General features: G+C 34.9%; 1 protein-coding gene across 3 annotated transcripts in view; it reads left to right on the forward strand.

The window, feature by feature from the left end:
• LOC125054477 (somatostatin receptor type 5-like) overlaps nt 1-19,761 on the forward strand; it is a 113,563-nt gene extending 93,802 nt beyond the window's left edge. For all 3 annotated transcript variants that reach the window (XM_047656405.1, XM_047656404.1, XM_047656403.1), the window contains 3 exons: nt 6,824-6,891; nt 17,513-17,557; nt 17,866-19,761. In XM_047656405.1, the coding sequence (XP_047512361.1) occupies nt 17,917-19,161 (1,245 nt within the window). In that variant the 5' untranslated portion in view covers nt 6,824-6,891; nt 17,513-17,557; nt 17,866-17,916 and the 3' untranslated portion in view covers nt 19,162-19,761. The remainder of the gene's footprint in view (nt 1-6,823; nt 6,892-17,512; nt 17,558-17,865) is intronic.
• Nucleotides 19,762-20,043: the final 282 nt, after the last annotated feature.

The raw sequence follows: 20,043 nt of genomic DNA on the forward strand, positions 1-20,043 counted from the left end.
TTATCTGATGGAAAATAATAGAATAGCGAGGAAAATTATTAAAACCCATCTGGCAATGGGGCCGCTTAAAGGTAAGTAGTGAGTTTATTTATTAGTCAATCGTAAGTTACGTATTTTGTTTATAACTTCCAATTAAGAGTTTATATTTCGTATTTACCCTACAACTGACCAGCCGTGGTGTATATGAGCGACAGAAACTTAAAAATATTAATTATGTTTCAGCACGAAACAAGGGATACCTAACATCTGGATATATTGTAAAAAATTTAAGAATATTATCTTAACAAAAAGATAAAAGATGATGTCACGCTAAAAGTGATTCTCTCAGCAAATGGGCTACGGATTCAAAGTAAACAGGATGGATAGGTGTTTTAAATTTTCAAAATGTTACTAAAGGTAACAAAGGTTAATACCAATGTTTTCATATAATATTTTGTTGAGTAATTATAAAATAAAAGGGTACCTATCTATAAAGAAGAAAAATTAGTGTTTATATATTTATTCATTTGTGTAAGTGCAAGTGTTGGTACTTTTTAGATGCCATGAAACTACTATTGCAACCTTTTTAAGTGATTCAGAGGTCAAACACACAACAACAATATTACCTATGTTTTTACTAACACTCATAAAAACTGAATTCTATTAAAACTATTTTAGAAATATAATAACTATCATAGTAAATAAATAGGAATAAGTAGTGACTAGTAAAACAGTTAACAAAGTTTGTTTGTTTGATGGCAAATTTGAAGTCAAATGTAATAGGTTAAATCGAAGCGACATTGTAAAGAATAATGAAATTGTTGGTTAAAAATGTCAAATAAAAAAATATTTTTAGGTTTCCTAACTTCAAATTCCATTCATGAAATATAAGAAGTATTAATTTTAACTGATCCAGTTGAATTTAATTTAATTGTTCAGATTTCAGAATACAAGTATAAATAATCATGTTAGGTATGTTGGATCAAATATATAAGCTTTCAATTGCTCAAATTCATACCATTTCAAGTGATCAACGTTAATTTTAAATGTTGGAAACAACATTGCCATAACTTATTTAATGAAGCAATCAAAAGATAGTTATTGCTGCTGACTACACTTTAAAACTAAACATACCCTTTATGGGTCTTGGATTTGTTTCATTAATAAATAATTGTTTTTAAAGTACATACTTGGATTTGGATTTTTGAGTCTAAATATAGGTTTGCTCAAGATTTTTTTTATTCATAGTACTGAATCAAATACTGTGCGAAATTACTAAGCCTTGTTACCATAAAACTTTTAATAATATTTGGCTTAGTTATAATATTATCAAACATGTTTTTAAGATACTTTACTTAGAAATACAAAGACATCCCATATATAAGTTTTTGTGTGTTTTATGCAAGTTTTTTTATTATTTACCTTAACTTTACAATAATTAAATTGCTATGCAATATTATTGTGTCAGTACAGTGACCTACCACATTTCCCTATTTACAATTTTAACAGATAATCATTGTATTACAGCCATCAGTGGTAGTTGTCAAGAATGAGGAAGAAAATGACCAATTATTGAAATGTTAAGAAGAGATATTAAACCGAGACCACTAATCTATTTTGAATGCAGTTTGGACAACTATGATTTTTATATGAAAAATTGTATTACCGTGTTTAAGATAATTGTGTACTTCATAATATTTTTTTTTTGTATCTAATAATATTATATTAATAAAATGATTAATTAAATCTACCACTTATTTAATGACTGCCTATAGAAAACGTAGTAACCGAGTTAAATACATAGCTAAGCCGAAATGAAAAATATATAAGCCATGTTACTTTATAGGTGAATAAAAGAACAATATAATAACTTTAAACATTTAATTTAATGATTATAGTAAACTTTTAACACACTACAAAATAACTTTCAGTAAAACAAACTTAAGTATAATAAAAACTAATTAAAACACAGCCTCACATAGAGCTAATCAATAACATCTACTTTATTTTGTAGATAAATATATTTATTTTAATATATTTTCTAATTAGTTTGTAAAAAGTAATAGTTATGAACGATAAATTTAAAAAAGCTTAATAAGTACTTAAACCATCATGTATGTAATGATGGTATTTCATACTTGTGTAAAGCAGAATAATGTTTTTATCCAAAACCTTAATGTTATATCAATATATTTTATAAAAATATAGGAACCGAAATTGTACTGTGTTATCATTTATTATAAATTGAAGGATAGTCGAAATTCAATAATTTGAAAATGTCTGCACTATTGTGTCTTTTTATATCCAGGGGCCTTGTTGTATGATACACATGTAATATTCTTCTTCTTCAAAGGCCGAATGTATTTTTCTATCAGGAATTTTGAACATTTGGGGATCTCTGAAATTATTAGATTTATAATTTTAGTATAGTAGAAAAATACAAATATATTACAATATTTACCTATCTTATTTATCGTTTTTTGTTCGACTTATCTCTGCTGGAGACAAGACATGATCAAGACTGCATCGAAAAATTGGATAAAAATTATATTTTTAATGCTAAAGTAATCAAAATGTTTACCTTAGATCATCTATTTAGTATTTACTAGACTCTTCGTTCATCTCAGCAGCATATGTTCTAGGTTTCGTCAATACCATATAATTTCTTGAGTATTGGAAAAAAGCGATAATAACCAACGCCGAGAAACCAATTGGTCGTTTCGTGCCTACATTTTCTTCGCCATCTATAGATATTATATTAAGTATTTTTTAATGGATTACATCATTTATTTCTTGAAATAGAGGTTTAAACTTTAAAAGTGGAAACGGGCCTTCTGTAACAATAACAAAGTTCAATTTCACGAAGCTTAATGTTTATATATATAATTTTTTTCGTAAAATAATGCTGTATTGATAAATATTATTTTATAAACTTACCCCAAGATACATATAGATTGTCCTATGTTAGAATATTTTCACATAAAACAAGTTTTAACTTCGCTAAAAATGGCTAACTCACTGGTAAATGACGATTTCAGCGAGGGAAGAGCAACTTTTAATTTGACGTACAAAATGTAAATTTAAATGAGATGAGATGTCAAATGGTATGTATCAGAATACCAAATACCAACAATTTTGGAGCGTAAGTGTAGCAGTGCCAAATTTTAGTTCCAAATGTGAACAATCTTATTTGAGCGGCGCTTTTGTCGCGGTTATTGTTTAACAGAATACCAAATTGTAACATGACACCGAAACGAACGATTTGACAGCAAAACTCAGCGCTGAGAGTGTGTGAAGCGAGTTACAGAATCGCAGGGCAGTTTATCTTTTTTTTAATATTATTAATTTTATTTCAAACGTCGACCATTTTGTTCTCTATTTTGTTTTATTAAAAATATTTTGTTTATGTATGATGAAAATTTTGACAATTTACTCTTTTTATAAAATAAAATGAGTCAATTGTCACGATATTAATAGACAACAACTTACTAGGTTACCTGCCTCCACTTATCAAGACGTAATGTAAAATTTCTTAACAGAATACCATGAGATTCCAAAAATTACGTCAGTGACGAAGGGAGCGCTGTTACTGCGTAGTGGACTCACGGATTAACAGTGAGTTACAGAATCGCAGGGCAGAAATTAAAAATTCCATCGTGACTAAGACGTCATTAAAAATATACTAGCTGCCTTGCGATTCTGTAATTCACTTTTCGAACTCACACAGCGGTTTTCGCAGCGGCGGTCGCGCTCAAATCAGTCCTGAAGCAGTCATTTTATGATTTGGCATTCTGATAAGGAGGGAGCTTGTAGTTTATTGTTTATCAAAGTGCCAAATCGTAAATTTCTCACGATATTTTTACGTACGTGCGAGTGTTATATGAAGGAAGCTTTACACGTTTAAGTAAAATAATTTCTTAATAACCTTGAAAGAGCTGTACAAAAAGACATAGGTACTTCGTTTGTAACCATGTTATGGGCTATAATTGTAATTTTCATTTAACACTTTTGTTCTACAATGATTGACGTCACACGGTAGGCGTGCGCAGGCGCTGTTTATTGTGATAGCTATGATGGATGAGCAAAACGTTAACAATCGGGCCGTGTTACTTATTGCCAGCGTTCGATCTTAGTGTTTTCAACATCCTTAGTCATAGCTCAACAGGTACAATAATGTGTTATTACAATTTAGAGAAATCATCTGGATCAATCTTTCTATGTGAGCAATTACAAATCATACATCGCCTGCTATTATAGGTATTTCTGAACTGAAAATTAGGCCTTCAAGAGAAGAGGGTAACACATCTATAAAAGCTGACAACGCACTTGCAATCCTCCTGGTTGTGAAGATGTCAGGCCGCGGTTAAGATTATTCAATTAAGTATGACCAGCCTGCTCGCTATAAAAAAATAACGTAATTTTAAATATAGTGTGTAGTGATAGTAATATAGTGGATTGGATGAATGAGTAAAGAGTCACAGGAACAAAATAATGGTATAGGAAGGTGAAGGATAACGCGTGGAGAAAGGAAGGTAGACAATGAAGGGCAGGAGCTGACAATAAACGATATGAATATTGTCATCTAACGACAGGAATCGAGAACCTGAACAATTACTAGAAATCACGACCTGCCTTGCGATTCTGTAACTCACTTTTCGAACGAGTTATTATCAATAGAGTTAACAATAAACTCGAAATATATTATTAAATGTTATGAAAAGTGAGTTACAGGATCGCAAGGCTGAATTTTAATAAAAACAGGACTTTCAGATAACTTATTGAAGATAAAGATAATCGTCAAAAATTAGTTTGTTGGCATCAGTGGTTTAATTTCGACATTAAAGTCTACTTTTAAGGGCTTTTCCTTAGTTCAACCGCTTAATTGTACTGAGGGCCACACAGGGAAGGCGTAATAACTGATACTTTTACGCACCAACGGGTTGGGATGATGTTTAGCCTTATCGAAGTGGCGTGTGGACGTCAACTTCATCCATTCACGGTAGGGTGCTCTAGGTCGTGGTGGAGATTGACGTTCCTCACGTAGAAAGGAGAGCCTGTTGGAGTGGATATTTATTGATTTTGTGTTTAAAAGGTTTCATGTTATGATGAATTACTTTAAAAAATGTGTGCGTGTACTAGGTGTACACACGTAAGAAGTGAAACTTCTTTATGACCTTATTTTTCGAAAAATGATCTACTATATGCAACTTTACAGAAATTGGTTAAATAAAGTTAAATTAGATAAAGTTTAACAAAAGGCTTTTATTATCATAGACATGAATACAAATACAATTATTTCATTTTAACTTATTACTGTACTACTATGTAGTACTAAGATTATTACAGAATTTCATTAATTGTAATATAATTATTGGTATTACTATCATTGTTATCGTTATTATATAATTTTGTTACTAATGGCTTCGAATCTCTTCGGATCAACCGTGGTAGGGACAAGAAAAAGATGGCGCGTAACCGAAAAATGTGACAAATGTGTGTAAATTTTTTTTCAACGCCGATAAAGAAGTTTGACTTCAAAAAGCAACATGGCGCGTAACCTGCTACAAAACTTCTCCCATACGTCGATAAAGAAGTTTCACTTCAAAAGATGGCGCGTAACGGAAAAATGTGACGCGTAACGCAAAAATATTACACTAAATTTTTTTCCAACCCCGATAAAGAAGTTTCACTTCAATAATACAATTATTTCATTTTACCTTTTTACCACTAAGATTATTACAGAATTTCATAAATTGTAATAGAATTTTTAGTATCATTGTTATCGTTATTATACATTTTTGTTATTAATGGTTTAGAATCTCTTTGAATCAACCGTGGTAGGGACAGGAAAAAGACGCGCGTAACGGTCAAATGTGACGCGTAACCGAAACATGTGACGCGTAACCGAAAAATGTGACGCGTAACGAAAAAATGTTACACTAAATTTTTTTCCAACCCCGATAAAGAAGTTTCACTTCAAAAAAAACAATAATAAAATATAATATACGAAAATAGTATCTAATATAAAATAAAATAATAATAGTAACCATGGAGTTTTAGACCATTGTATAGTCGTTCATTTATAGATCTAGGCAACATTAACAAATGAAATAAACTAATATTAACGGTTTTGAACTAATTCGACTTTGATGTTACTAAATTTTAATGAAAACGTCCGTTGACCATGCCATTTAATATCGGAGAAATCTCCGACACAATAAACTACTTTTAATAATAATGACTACGAGATTACTATTACTATAGACTACCGACTATAAATAGTTGTTATTTTATAGATATAGTAATATTGACAAATCGAATAGAAAACAAATTCTAATGGATATAATCTGATAAGACTATGTACTGATTATGTATGTATAAATTAACATTGACTAATTTAAAAATAGACGCTAAAGATTTTGGATTTAGAAAATGTTAATGTAATTGAGCGTGCGAGGCTGTGGGCCGATAAAACCTACCGATCTGTGAAACTCTTTGTGGCGATACAGCTTTGGTCGCTCACGAAGTAACGGACACCATAAGAGAGTAAAACTCGGATATCCAAAACAGAATATGCGAAAAATTTTCTTCAAAAACATCAATACTATTTGACGTATTTTAGAGAACAAATACAAAACACTAATTTGATCTATATTAAAGGAATTAAAGTAATTAAGGGAAAAAAGCCTTTTATATGTACTGTTACTCTTATAAATTAGATTATAGATGTTTCGTTCATGTTTAAATTGGTAGTACAGTAATAAGGACAAAACCGGCCAAAACTTAATAATTATTTAGTATATAAGGAAGAGAATTATATCTTTAGTGTTACCTATTGTTTCAGATGCTGTGAGTGGCCTGACGTGACCTTGACGTCTTGAGAATCGATTACCTAAGACCTGAAGTATATAAGTAAGTAAGGTGAAAAACTATTTCAATATTAATAATCTATTTATTATGTTTTTATATTACCAGTCTTGCTTAATGGTAGGGGAGCCCACGATGCTAAATGGGAATTTACTCGAGCGTCGTAGAGACCTATTGGGATGCAAAGCTTAGATAAAAAGAAGAAAAAAATTTTATATGATAAATTCCTTTTCATCGGTGGGGGAAGCGGCTATAGATAGTTAAATATGTAAAAAAAAACTGTTGCATGGACATCCTCGAGCGCGTCAGATATTGATAGCATCTATGCCCTACGTATTTTTAATAATGTACGTATGTTAATCTGATCGTTTGCATGATGCGGGTGGTTGTATTTAAGGGTTGAAAATTAAAAAAAAAAAAAAATTATCGAGCGCGTCAGATTTTCTAAGGGAGTGTTAAGTGCACCAAAAAAAAGCTCTCATTCACTAATCTGACGATTTCGATGGGACGCAAACCCACAGCCATTTTCTTAATTTGCAAAAAAAAATCGCAATTTTGAAATACTCAAGCGCGTCAGATTAAGATATATGTGGTTCATCTTTATGTTCTAAACGTACTGTCTCATAATCTGACGATTATCTAGAGGGATTCGCCTGATCTGCCAAAAAAAAAATAGAAAAACGGTTCACCTAAAGGGCCATCCCTGCAACTTCCCGCTAATTCCATTCCTGGGCGCTTAAAATTGATATTTTGAGCTCGCTGAGTTCAAAGAAATAACATTTCTATGCATTTGAGCTCTCCCAAAAGTCGAAAGTCTGATAGAAGTTTCATAGAGTCTCACGCGTGCGCGCACTGAGGTGTGTTGTGTTACGGAGCTATCGCAGCGACGTGACGCAAATATGACGGACGTTGTGAAATGTAATGTGTGCAACATTGTTTTAGATGAGCTATTATCGTATATCCAAAATAAAATATCGATAATGGATGAAGTGTCGTTAGTTAAAATTTGTGTGTCGGCATTTACGAGTGAAGAAATTAGTAACTCGAAATCATTATTGTTTAGTGCACTACCGGCAGATCGCCGACAAATACAGCGAAAAAAAAAGGGAAAAGAATCTCGAGATCTGGATGACATCATTTCCTTGTTTAAATCTACAGAACCTGAGATCTTACCAGTATTTGCTGCAAGACAACTGGAAAAACTACCTCCTATTACATTTGATCATCTTGACTGCACGAAATTATTGAAGGATTTAACAAGAATGTCAGCGGAGATTGAGACTATTAAAAATAACTACGCTACTCTAAACCACTTAGAAGATTTAAAGCAAGACGTTAATAGATTGAAACACACGTCGATAGCTACCACGCCGTGTCACAATATAAACAATCGACGTGGTGCATGGGCTAGAAAGGGTGGCCCTAGAGATCCATCGCAGAGCATTAACTCGTCATTAAATGACTCGCACAATTCAATTAACTCCAATTGCGAGTCAAACAATAAAGACCCACTTTATCGAAGTATCAGTGAGGGTAGTGTGGTTCGCGAAAACATGCATTCGTCGATTATGTCGGCCGAGACCGGTATTATGACTCATACCATGACGACAGGGGCGACGGTGAATGCGGTGGCTTCAGCGGAGACAAGCGTAACTCAACAAATGAGCTCTGGACAACTGATCGGGACGGTTTTTCCAGTTGATAATATCGAGCCCACGGATGGTGCGTGGCAAACCGTTACGAGACGTAAAACAAAATGTAAACAACGGTTTGCAGGAATGACTGGTCAAGCCAGTGACGGTGTTAATTTCAAGGCGGCGGAAAGGTTTATACCTATTTTTATAAGCAATGTACATAAAGATACGGCTGAATCGGATATCATAGATTATGTTCTCAAGAAAACTCAAGTGAATATATCGCTAAAAAAAATATCAATTAAAAGACATAACAACCATTTAGCGTACAAGTTCATGATACCTGAGGACAATTTGTCATTATTTTTAGATGATAAACTCTGGCCTAAAGGAATTATTTTTAGGCGCTTTGTACATTATAAAAATCGCCATATTATAAATGAAACAAATATGAAATCCGGCCTTGTAAATGTAAACAATGGATAACGGCGTATACGCAATGACAACATTTAATTGTAAAAATATTAAACGATCCTTAGAGTGTATCAGGGATTTATGTCGTCACTCAGACATCATAGCTCTTCAGGAAACATGGTTGCTACCGAGCGAGATCTCATATCTTGGCAGTATTGAGGCGGACTTCGGGTACACGGGAACATCAGCGATGGACACATCAGAGGGAATGCTGCGGGGGAGGCCCTATGGAGGGGTGGCCCTGCTGTGGAGGCGGAGTGTGTTCAATAATGTGGTAGTGTTACCGAGTAATAATTCTCGAGTTTGTGCAATAAAAATAATAACGAGTGATCGACCCATAATCGTAGTGTGTGTGTACATGCCTACGGACTCGCAGGACAACTTGCCAGTGTTTACGGACTGTCTAAGTGTGGTGAGTGCTATTGTTGATGAGTATGGCATAGAATCTGTTTACATACTAGGGGATTTTAATGCGCATCCGTACTCGTTATTTTACTATGAACTTTTAAATTATTGTTATGATCAAAGGTGGTCATGTATAGATGTTGAGTTGCTCGGTCCGCACTCTGACACTTATACTTTTGTTAGTGAGGCTCACGGATCACGGAGGTGGCTCGATCATTGTTTAGTGACAGACGCGGCCCGCCATTCAATATCAAAAGTGTATATTATGTATGATGTGTTGTGGTCAGATCATTACCCGCTTATACTTCATTTTAATATTAAGATTATTAGTAAAAAGTTGTCCTCTACACAAAGTAACTCTGTAAACAATAACGTACGTTGGGGTCAAAGATCCGAGGAAGAAATATTGTTATATCAAAGTGAATGTAACAAGAGGTTAAAATCAATAGATTTTCCAGAGATATTTACGGATTGCGCAGGTTGTTACTGTGATAGACCTAATCATCAAGGTGCAATTGATATATTATATAATAATATTGTTATTTCTCTTAGTGAGGCAGCCGTGACTAGTCGGAAATACCCTAATAAAAATAAAATTAATGATAGAAATCAAAATATTATAGGTTGGAACAAACATGTGAAGCCGGCGCACTCGGAAGCGAGGCTGAGGTTTAGGATTTGGTTACTTCATGGGAAACCAGAGTCAGGGAGGGTTTATAATGACATGTGTGAAAGCAGAAAAATATTTAAATCACGACTAAAATGGTGTCAAAACCATCAAGATTTAATAAAAATGGAAAAACTAGCCACTTGTCATGATAAAAAAGATTTCGTTTCGTTTTGGAAAGAAACAAAGAGGCTGACGCCGAGGCCGGGACTCCCAGTCAGCGTCGGAGGGTTAAGTGACTCGAAAGAAATTGCTGATTTTTTTCGAGACAACTTCTATATATCATCCTCGCTGAGACTGTCGCGAAACGAACTCAGTGCTGTACCCATTGGTGATGGGGTTAATACTCAATTTAGCGCCAAACATGTAAGAAGCGTTATAAGTTCTATGTCAAGAGGAAAGTCCCCTGGTCATGATGGGTTAAGCATCGAGCATATACAGTACGCTGGTTCTCATATATATAGGTTATTAGCCATGCTATACTCGTTGTGTATAAGTCATTCATATCTACCCTATGATCTTATGCGAACATTAGTTATACCGGTTGTAAAAAACAAGACAGGAGACTTGGCGGATGGTTCAAACTACAGGCCTATATCGCTGGCGACTATTATGGCTAAGGTGTTGGACGGTTTGCTTAATACTCAGTTAAATAAATATCTACATTTGCACGATAACCAGTTTGGGTTTCGACCTAAGCTGTCTACAGATGGTGCTATACTGAGTCTTAAGCACACCGTTTCATACTATCTGCGTCGGAGGACGGCGGTATATGCCTGTTTCCTTGATCTTTCCAAGGCATTTGATTTGGTTTGCTACGATCTACTTTGGAAGAAGCTAGAGGATATAAGTGTTCCTCAAGAACTTCTGAACGTATTTAAGTTTTGGTATGGTAACCAAATCAATAATGTTAAATGGATGGGTGCCTTGTCTAAGCCCTATACGATGCAGTGTGGAGTAAGACAAGGTGGACTGAGCTCTCCATCTCTCTTTAATTTATATATAAACGCTTTGATTGAGACGCTTAGCAGCGAGCGTGTAGGCTGTCACGTGGACGGTGTTTGCGTTAACAATATCAGCTACGCAGACGACATGGTGCTGCTGAGTGCGTCGGTCTGTGGGGTTAGACGTCTCCTTAAGCTCTGTGAGGTATATGCGGCTAGTCATGGTTTGAAATATAATGTAAATAAAAGGAAGTCATGGTCTTTGGGGCCGGTTGGAAGGGTGTGTCCAGTATACCCCCCATGTCGCTATATGGGGTCCCCTTAAAAATTGTAAAAACATTTAAATATCTTGGACACATTTTGACACCCGACCTCAGTGACGATGCTGATATAGATAGGGAACGGAGAGCGTTGTGTGTCAGGGCGAACATGATCGCCCGCAGGTTTGCACGATGCTCAATTGATGTGAAAGTAACCTTGTTTAGAGCATTCTGCACATCATTCTATACGAGCGCCTTATGGTCGAAATATACTCGATTGTCATACAACGCTTTCCGTATCCAATATAATAATGCGTTCAGGGTGCTGTTGCGGCTGCCTCGATTCTGCAGCGCATCGGGGATGTTTGCTGAGGCGCGGGTGGATTGTTTTTACGCCACCATACGCAAGAGATGTGCATCCTTGGTGCGCAGGGTGAGAGCTAGCGGTAACGGTATCCTCCGCATTATCGCGGACCGAGTCGATTGCCCATACATGAATCACTGTTCCTCTATTTCATGCGGAATGATTCCGGTATGAATTAATGTAAACATACTAACACTTAGATTTAAGGTATTAAGCTGTAATTTACTAACATTGTTATGGAACCTTGTTTTCTGAATTAAACAATTAAATTAAATTAAATTAAAATAGAACACTATTTTTGGAATTTTCAAACCGCAATTACTTTTGAATGGATCTAGCAATTTTCACGCGGTTGGCGGCATTCGACGCAGTTTTATCATCCTCATAAATAATTTTTAATAATTTTAATTGATCGAACCACAAATTTCGGAGTAATCCCGAAAAAACACTTTTTCGGGTTTCTTTCGTGTACGATATCTCTCGAACGAATCAACCGTATTTGACCAGCTTGGTGGCGATCGACGTGGTTTTTCAAGCTCAAAGGTGGATAAGTTTTTGAAGTTGATCGATAAAGAAACCACTTTAAAAAAAAATATTTCTTATTTTTTTAAGATTTTTCAAAATTTCTCAAAATCTATCGGTCCGAATCGGTTCAAATTCACAGGAAATGTAATTTTGAGGGAAATATTTAGAACGCCGTTTAGTAGATTCCGATCGGTTTAAGGAAATGTAGGCATCACGCAGCTGCACGCATTTAACTTTATCGACGAATTTTTGTTATTTCGGCTTGCGGAAATCGTCAGATTATATATTTTTCATTATTCTTGAATTATTTCCTTCAAAATAAAAAAAAAATTAGCTACGCTCGAGAATGTCGAGATGACGTTTTTTTTTTACAACTTTGTTGCCCTCCCCTTTTTTTCCGTCACTCTCAAATTGTCAGATTAGTGGAAAATACACTTTTTAGGATGTAATTAACTCACCCTACCTTAATCTGACGCGCTCGGGAATTTCTGATGGTCAATTTTTTTTTACTAAACTGATCCTGTCTCCTTCACGTGCGGCTTTATATATGGGCCTCATATTTTGTGGAGGTACTTAACCGGGTACAAGGTATCCCCCTATATATTAATCTGCCGCGCTTTAGTAAATCCCGAAATCCCCTCTTGGGCTCCCCTACCATAACAACATATCTGTTTGGTCAGCGCGAATTGTCACATTAAGTTGAAAGGTAACATGAGTATAATTATTCAAAATTTTTGAAATACAGCAGAATATTTCAATACCTTTCTAATGCTAGATTTGCAGCAATAGTTCTACTTTCGTTCAAACATTTTGTAAAAAAAAATGTTTCTTGCCGGCTCTTCTCATCCGTTCTACGCCTTTATTAGGGAATTGGTAGTAAATGTAAATTAAGAGGCATTTTATTTTTACGTGTAAATTTTGTTACCAAGTTGAATAAATAATCGGCGTTAAGGCCCTATCCCAGCACGAATTGCTGTGTCAGAGTCTCGGGGTGGACTGCGGTGGAGAGGCGCGTCGCGTCGGCCCGTAATAACAATTAGCTATGTAAAACATTTATTAATGTAATTTTATCATTTCTTTTTCTGAAATGGATTACTTGGCTTGCGATTAAATATATCGTGTAAATTTCAAAATTATGTTCTATATACATTTTCTTCATAAAATGAATTCAAAGTGTTAAAAATTGGCTATGTTTGGATTTTTTTTCTATCGAGCGAAGCTATTTAAATCGTGTATCGATCTTTCAAAATGGATACATAAACTACTCAACTCCACCATATATTTTTTCCATTCGCCCTACTTCAAGAACGATGTCGAAAAATGGAAAGAAACAATGTACTTTTTTGGAGTTTAGCGATAGGATAGGTCCTTAATATCAAATTGTTATGTATAGTAAGCCCCTTACGTGTGTACTTCTTAAGTACCAGATAGAATATTGAAATACAATTTCACGAAATATATTTACTTAGTACATCAAAGAAATTTAATCGTCATTTGGGACAAGGCTAAAATATAAAATCCCATTGGTACACTCGTGAGATTTCAATTTCAAATCTTATATATGAATATTATAATTGATAACCATATTTTACTTGAAATAATAATTAGAATAACAGTGTTGGCATAGTGGCGTACACCTATGAATCCTAGGGCCGTGCTTGTGTTAGGTATTAAGAAATGAAATGATCACGAAACAGATATTTTGTATCTGAGACGCAGACCTAAAAATTTGCTGGGCTCTATGACTATATTAGGTTTAAAGACATTTATTCTCATAACAGACAATAGTCATGAGAACATGAGAACTTATATACCAAAGATACAGCTTCCACGTCGTGGATCATTGAAGATCTTCAAGGATGAATTAGCGAAGTAGAACTTGGGTGGACTTTCATTTACGTAGATAACTGGGATCACTCAAGAGTTGGTCTTTTAGTCTTAATTTAAATATTGCCAGGCAGTCTGCACTTTTTATATTTTGTGGAAGTCTATTATACCGCAGCACTCCCCCAACGCTCAATGTTTTTTTACCGTTATTGGTTCTAAACTTAGGTACAATCAGATTGTGAGGTCGTCGAGAACTGCGCTTCTGAATTTAAATTTATAGCTATATTATGATATATTTGCTAAATTGTAATAATAAACAGAAGTAAAGCGGCAGAAATAATAATATAAATTACAATTACCAGTATTGCTATATATAAATGCAAATCAAATACAAACATATCGGCTCATCGATGCGTTGTGTATTTATCGTAAACAGCTAAATATAACATTAAATAAACGTGTATGAAATTATCCATTCATAGTCGGGCATAATAACCATTTTTGCGTTTTCGCTTCACAAATATACATCACTTTCTAGAATTTGTTATATTATACTAGCTGACCCCACAGACGTTGTCCTGCGTGATATTTCAAGCGATTATGATATTAAACAAAGTATGAAAGTACCGACTGCAGCGCCATTTGATATGTGGATCTAATCCATCCAGGTCTCCACCCAACGCATACAAAAAAAATCACTCAAATCGGTCTTACAGTAGAATAATATATCCTATCTTTTAAGTTAGATCAAACTGCACACGGTGCAAATTTGCTTGAAATCGGTTTAGTAGTTTAGGAGTCCATAGCATAAATAACGTGACGCGTAATTTATATATATTAAGATGTAGGTGATTAGCCTGCTGTGTCAGAAACAATCGATTTTTGAGTGAAGCTGGCGTTCTTACAATATTTTCCTTCACCGTACGAGCAAGAGTTAACTGCCCACAGAGAATATTTAGGTGCACAGGCGGGCTTGTAAGTTGTGTGGCTTTGTGGCTTGCTTAACATTTTTAAAATGTGTAAAATAAAGGCCAGTGCGTGCCAAGCATGAGCATCAACGTAATTTTTGAAGTTATACTACTACTATATATATCTTTTGGCGCGTTAGGGAAAAATGATAAGAGAAAATTTTTACGATGCGCGCGCATGATGCAAAAAAACCGACACCCTGAAGTTAGCTATAGTCAACATTTTAGTTTTTTTGTGATATTTAAATAAACTTTATTTAAATATCACAAAATTGTGTCGTTTTTTCTACAAACGTAGAATAACATTTTTAAAAAGATTTTTATCATGAATCTTTTATCAAAGAAGTATAACTTCTAACGTGTCACTTTTTAAACATAAAATGTGCTACGAAAATAGCGTTTTATTATCCCAAGTAGCTGTTTTAAAGGTGGATCCAAACGCGTGTATGAACAAAAATATTAGACTAATTGATTTCCTATATTTCAATAATTGCGTAATGTTGAAAACAGATCAATATCGAAACCTTAAGACAACACAGACAATTTTGTGAGTACAGTTCGTATGATAGCATAAACAATAGGTACACTCGAATTTCTAACGCAATAGACGCGTAATGAGAAGAATAGGCAAGAAACTCCATACTTGCTTTCAAAATAGTTGTTACAATATTTTGTGTACATTGATTTGATAATTATATTTGAAGACCATGTACCTAGAATTAAAAACCACTATACTAAAATAAAATAGGCGCATGGTGTTATAAAAAATAATGAAGCAACTAAATTATTAAGTAGATACACGGTGCACTGAAAAATATTGCAACTATAGATTTCACATATTTTTTATAAAAAAATCAATTATTAACATACAGTCAATAACGAATAACGACAATCAAAAAAACGGGAACGCAGGGAGGAGGTGGACAATGCTGATATTGTATTTTTATGAATTGTATAAACGCTATACAAATATGCGCCAAAACGGTTGTCTAAACGATAGCGCAGAGTTCATGCTTGGCAGACATTTTGGTACATGTATAGCTCTCACCCATCTATTTTAATAAACAAACATGACCACACTGACAAGCACATTGTTGCAATTTGTTCGATATCACGGTTCACTGTTTGCATGAAAAATTAGTTTTTAACGAGACATCACAGAGGTTCACACAACGAGCGTTCATACGAATACTTAGAATGAGCTAATGAATTGTGTCTAATTTGCGTTTTTACCATTTAATTTTTAATGTTATTCTTTTGACGAATAGTCTAGTCGACAAGTTGAAAATGGTACAAAATAGAGATACTGCTCTTAAAATTATGTGCGAAACCTCATTGGATCCGGAATGACGTCTAGAAAAATGTGCTAAAAGCGTGTATTAGCACATAAAAAATTGCAAAAGTTATACACAATTAAAGATGAAAAAAAAATGTCATTTAGTTTTTTGCCAATATTTAATAAACTATTAATATTTAAGAATTTGTTGTGAAATTGAACTTGTCGATTAGACTAGAACCTTTATATGGAAAAACGCAAGTTAAAGCACGCAGCATTTTGCTATTTCAAAAATAAGAACGTAAAAACCAAAGGCACTGTATTCGATTCCTGGCAAAACATTATTTGTGACAGTAGGCAATAGTGAGCTCAGACTTAAATATAGTGTATATTCTCTTCTAGTCTATAGTCTCTTAAATACAAATTTTAAGGTATTTTGAATTGAATTGTTACCAGAAAGCCGTACCACAACTCTGCCTTGTTATTAATAAATCATCAAAAGACATCGGAATGTTGTTTACTGTTTGTATTTGATTGATGGGGCATGCAAACGACGAACACACAAACACAAGCATTTTCTGATGATTAAATATGAATTTTTACAACAGATCAAAAATAAATGTAACATATAAAAGTTATTTAGACAAATAAGCTACAAATACGTACGTACGCCATGTCTCCTCCAGAAATGCGTGGATATCTCAGAAATTGAGCCGATTGGGAGGAAACTTAGACTATTTTTATAGTCTTACATTTAGATTTTCTCGATATAAGTTCCAGTTTCCGAGAAATATTTTGACTAGTTACGAATTAAAACAAATTATTAATACTCCATGATTTACAAGACGTGCCTACTGAATGCTGTCTCCGACACTATCGACATCTTTAAGTGTTCGCAGAGTGAGTTCACAGTAGCGATATTTTGTATTTAATATTACATATATCATTTTTTTCCACAATAACGTATTGGCTAAGTGTGTATATTTTTGTGAATAAATATATAAATACATGGGTGTGTAGTTTTAAAAATAATATTAATAGTAATTAAAAATAATATTAATTTTATAGATATGTTACGCAAGCAATTAACATCTCATAAATCATAAACGTACTCCGTATCAAAGTAAAATAGCATAAAAGTTGTACTTTTAAGACAGAAGTACCACTGTATAAAAGACAATGTAATTTTGTCTAATATTTATCCAATAAAATAGAGTATGTGTACGCTACATAAGTGGAATGGTAAACAGTTATTGAATTGAAAGCCAAAACGGAACTTTTCCAACTAAAACTACCTTTATAATCTTATTCTTTTGTTTCAGATAACTCGGGTCGGGAGTTTTCTGAGTCATCCATCATTGCACGATGTAAGTAGATAGTAATAAATAATTAATGGCATTTTATGAGGGGTTACTGGATGCCACTCGTAGACCCTCAAATTGCTTAGACAGTTTTACGAGCAATTTAATTAATTTTGAAACATAATCAGGGTAAAAGGGTGAACGTTTCAAAACATCTCTACTTAATTATTTACGCGGAAACTCGTTTATTTAGGCAAACATTTATCGCGTCTATTGAGAATAATATTTTGTCTTTAACTATGGGAAATCTGTAATTTCCAAGGACCTCAAACAAAAAAATTATCTTTAATTAATAATTCTTCAATCTTTTCCAGGTAAATAGTCCTGCTGCTAACATCGACAAGTGGCACAAAGAATCCGTGAAAATGGAGCTGGAAGACGTGGAGATCTATGGCAGCGGCAGCTACCTGTATGATGACAACAGTACCTTCAACAGTACATTCGAGAACTGTCCTAACATAAACTTGCCCGTCGTGTATGTGGTCACGGAGTTGCTGTATGCAATTGTGTGCGTAGTAGGGCTTCTGGGCAACACACTCGTCATCTACGTAGTGCTACGGTACTCCAAGATGCAGACGGTCACTAATATGTACATTGTCAATTTAGCCATCGCCGATGAATGCTTCCTTATAGGCATACCCTTCCTCATCGTTACCATGTCGCAAGGTGCTTGGCCCTTTGGAAGTTTCATGTGCAAGGCGTATATGATATCGACAGGCATCAATCAGTTTACGAGTAGTATTTTCCATTGCATTATGAGTGCTGATCGCTACATAGCAGTTTGCCATCCTATAGCGGCCCCGCGTTTCCGTACACCCTTTGTATCTCGAATCGTAGCTGCTACAGCCTGGACAGCCTCCGCGCTTGTCATGACACCTATATTTATGTATACCACCCTAATACCAACCGAGAATGGCGTTTCCTGTAATATCGTCTGGCCGGAGCGAGATTTCAATAAAGGATCAAGAACGTTTACCCTGTATTCCTTTGCTCTCGGATTTGCGGCACCCTTAACGCTGATATTTATCTTCTACTGTCTAGTCATTCGAAAACTAAAGACGGTTGGACCAAAAAATAAGTCCAAGGAGAAGAAACGGTCTCACCGGAAAGTTACTCGCCTCGTGCTTACTGTGATAGCTGTGTATGTAATGTGCTGGCTTCCTTACTGGACTTTTCAAGTGGCTCTTATCTATTCGCCTCCAACAGAATGTGCGAGTCGAATAACTATTACCGTATTTCTGGTCGCCGCCTGCTTTAGCTACAGCAACTCCGCTATGAATCCGATCCTATACGCCTTTCTGAGTGACAATTTCAAAAAGAGTTTTCTGAAAGCGTGTACATGTGCCGCCGGAAAGGATGTAAATGCAGCTTTGCACGTCGAAAACAGTGTCATACCACGGAAGAAGGGTGGTGGAACAGCGCGGGCTCAAAGCCGCACGGGCGTTGGAGCGCGGCGCACAGGTGGGGCCGTGGCGGGATCCCGTTCTGAAGCGTCGACTGCGGTGACGTCACAGTCATTTGCCGCCTGTGAGCCTATGCACTTGGAGACACGGCCATCTACTTTGACGCCGCTAATAACTCCCAACGGCCTTACTCACACGCGCCTCTGAGTAAGGGCCTCGCGCCGCGTCCGCGAACCCTCTGCCCCGCTACTTGAAGAAGATTCTCTCATCGTCTCGATAGACTAGATCTATCCACCTAATAATATATACAGAAGGTCACCAGCTCGTTCTTAAGCTGATAGGCATAGCGTAATAATTGGGTGTTATTGAAATATAAGCCTTTTTTGCTATGGAATATTGACTCCAGAGCAAATTTTCACTTATTGCATATGTGGTTCGAAATTTGGACCAAATTGTAAAATATGAGTAATTTAAATGTATTTGTCGTTCTCTGTCGTCGGTGTTGTGTGTGACCTTCTGTATGTTTAAGTGTTGAAGCCTCTGACAGGTACAAGACACGAGCCCTGTCGCGTCTCTGTCAGATGTTTTTCAAGTTTCAGTGTTACGACTAAAGGGGAAGTCAAATATCGGCGCGTGCGGTTATTCAGTGTATATTGGTGTGGGACAATTTGTTTCGGCCTAGGGTTGTAACGAAGAATTTATTAAGTTTAGATAGGCTCTCGCAAGGCGAATAATTAATAAATGTTTGTATACCAGTTATTATTATGTAAAAATGTACATATCGTGTAAATACTTATAATTGTCATATTGTCAAAGTTATATTAATTAAATTATTATTAATATTCAGAAAGTGTTTCACTATAAACCTTTATTATTATAAATAAAACACCTCATTTGTTCTTTAAGTATAAAAGAAAATTTACAGAAACTTTTAGTTTTTACTACAAAATATAATTGGACGAATGTTGAAAGGACGCTTTTTTCCCCTACAACCACCCGCTGTTAATTAATAATAATGTTAATATACGTAAGTAACCTGGTAATGGCAAACACATATGCGTTTTTCATTGAATCACACACACACGTGTG

Source organism: Pieris napi, chromosome 12 (genome assembly GCF_905475465.1).
Source record: "Pieris napi chromosome 12, ilPieNapi1.2, whole genome shotgun sequence".
Lineage (NCBI taxonomy): Eukaryota > Metazoa > Arthropoda > Insecta > Lepidoptera > Pieridae > Pieris > Pieris napi.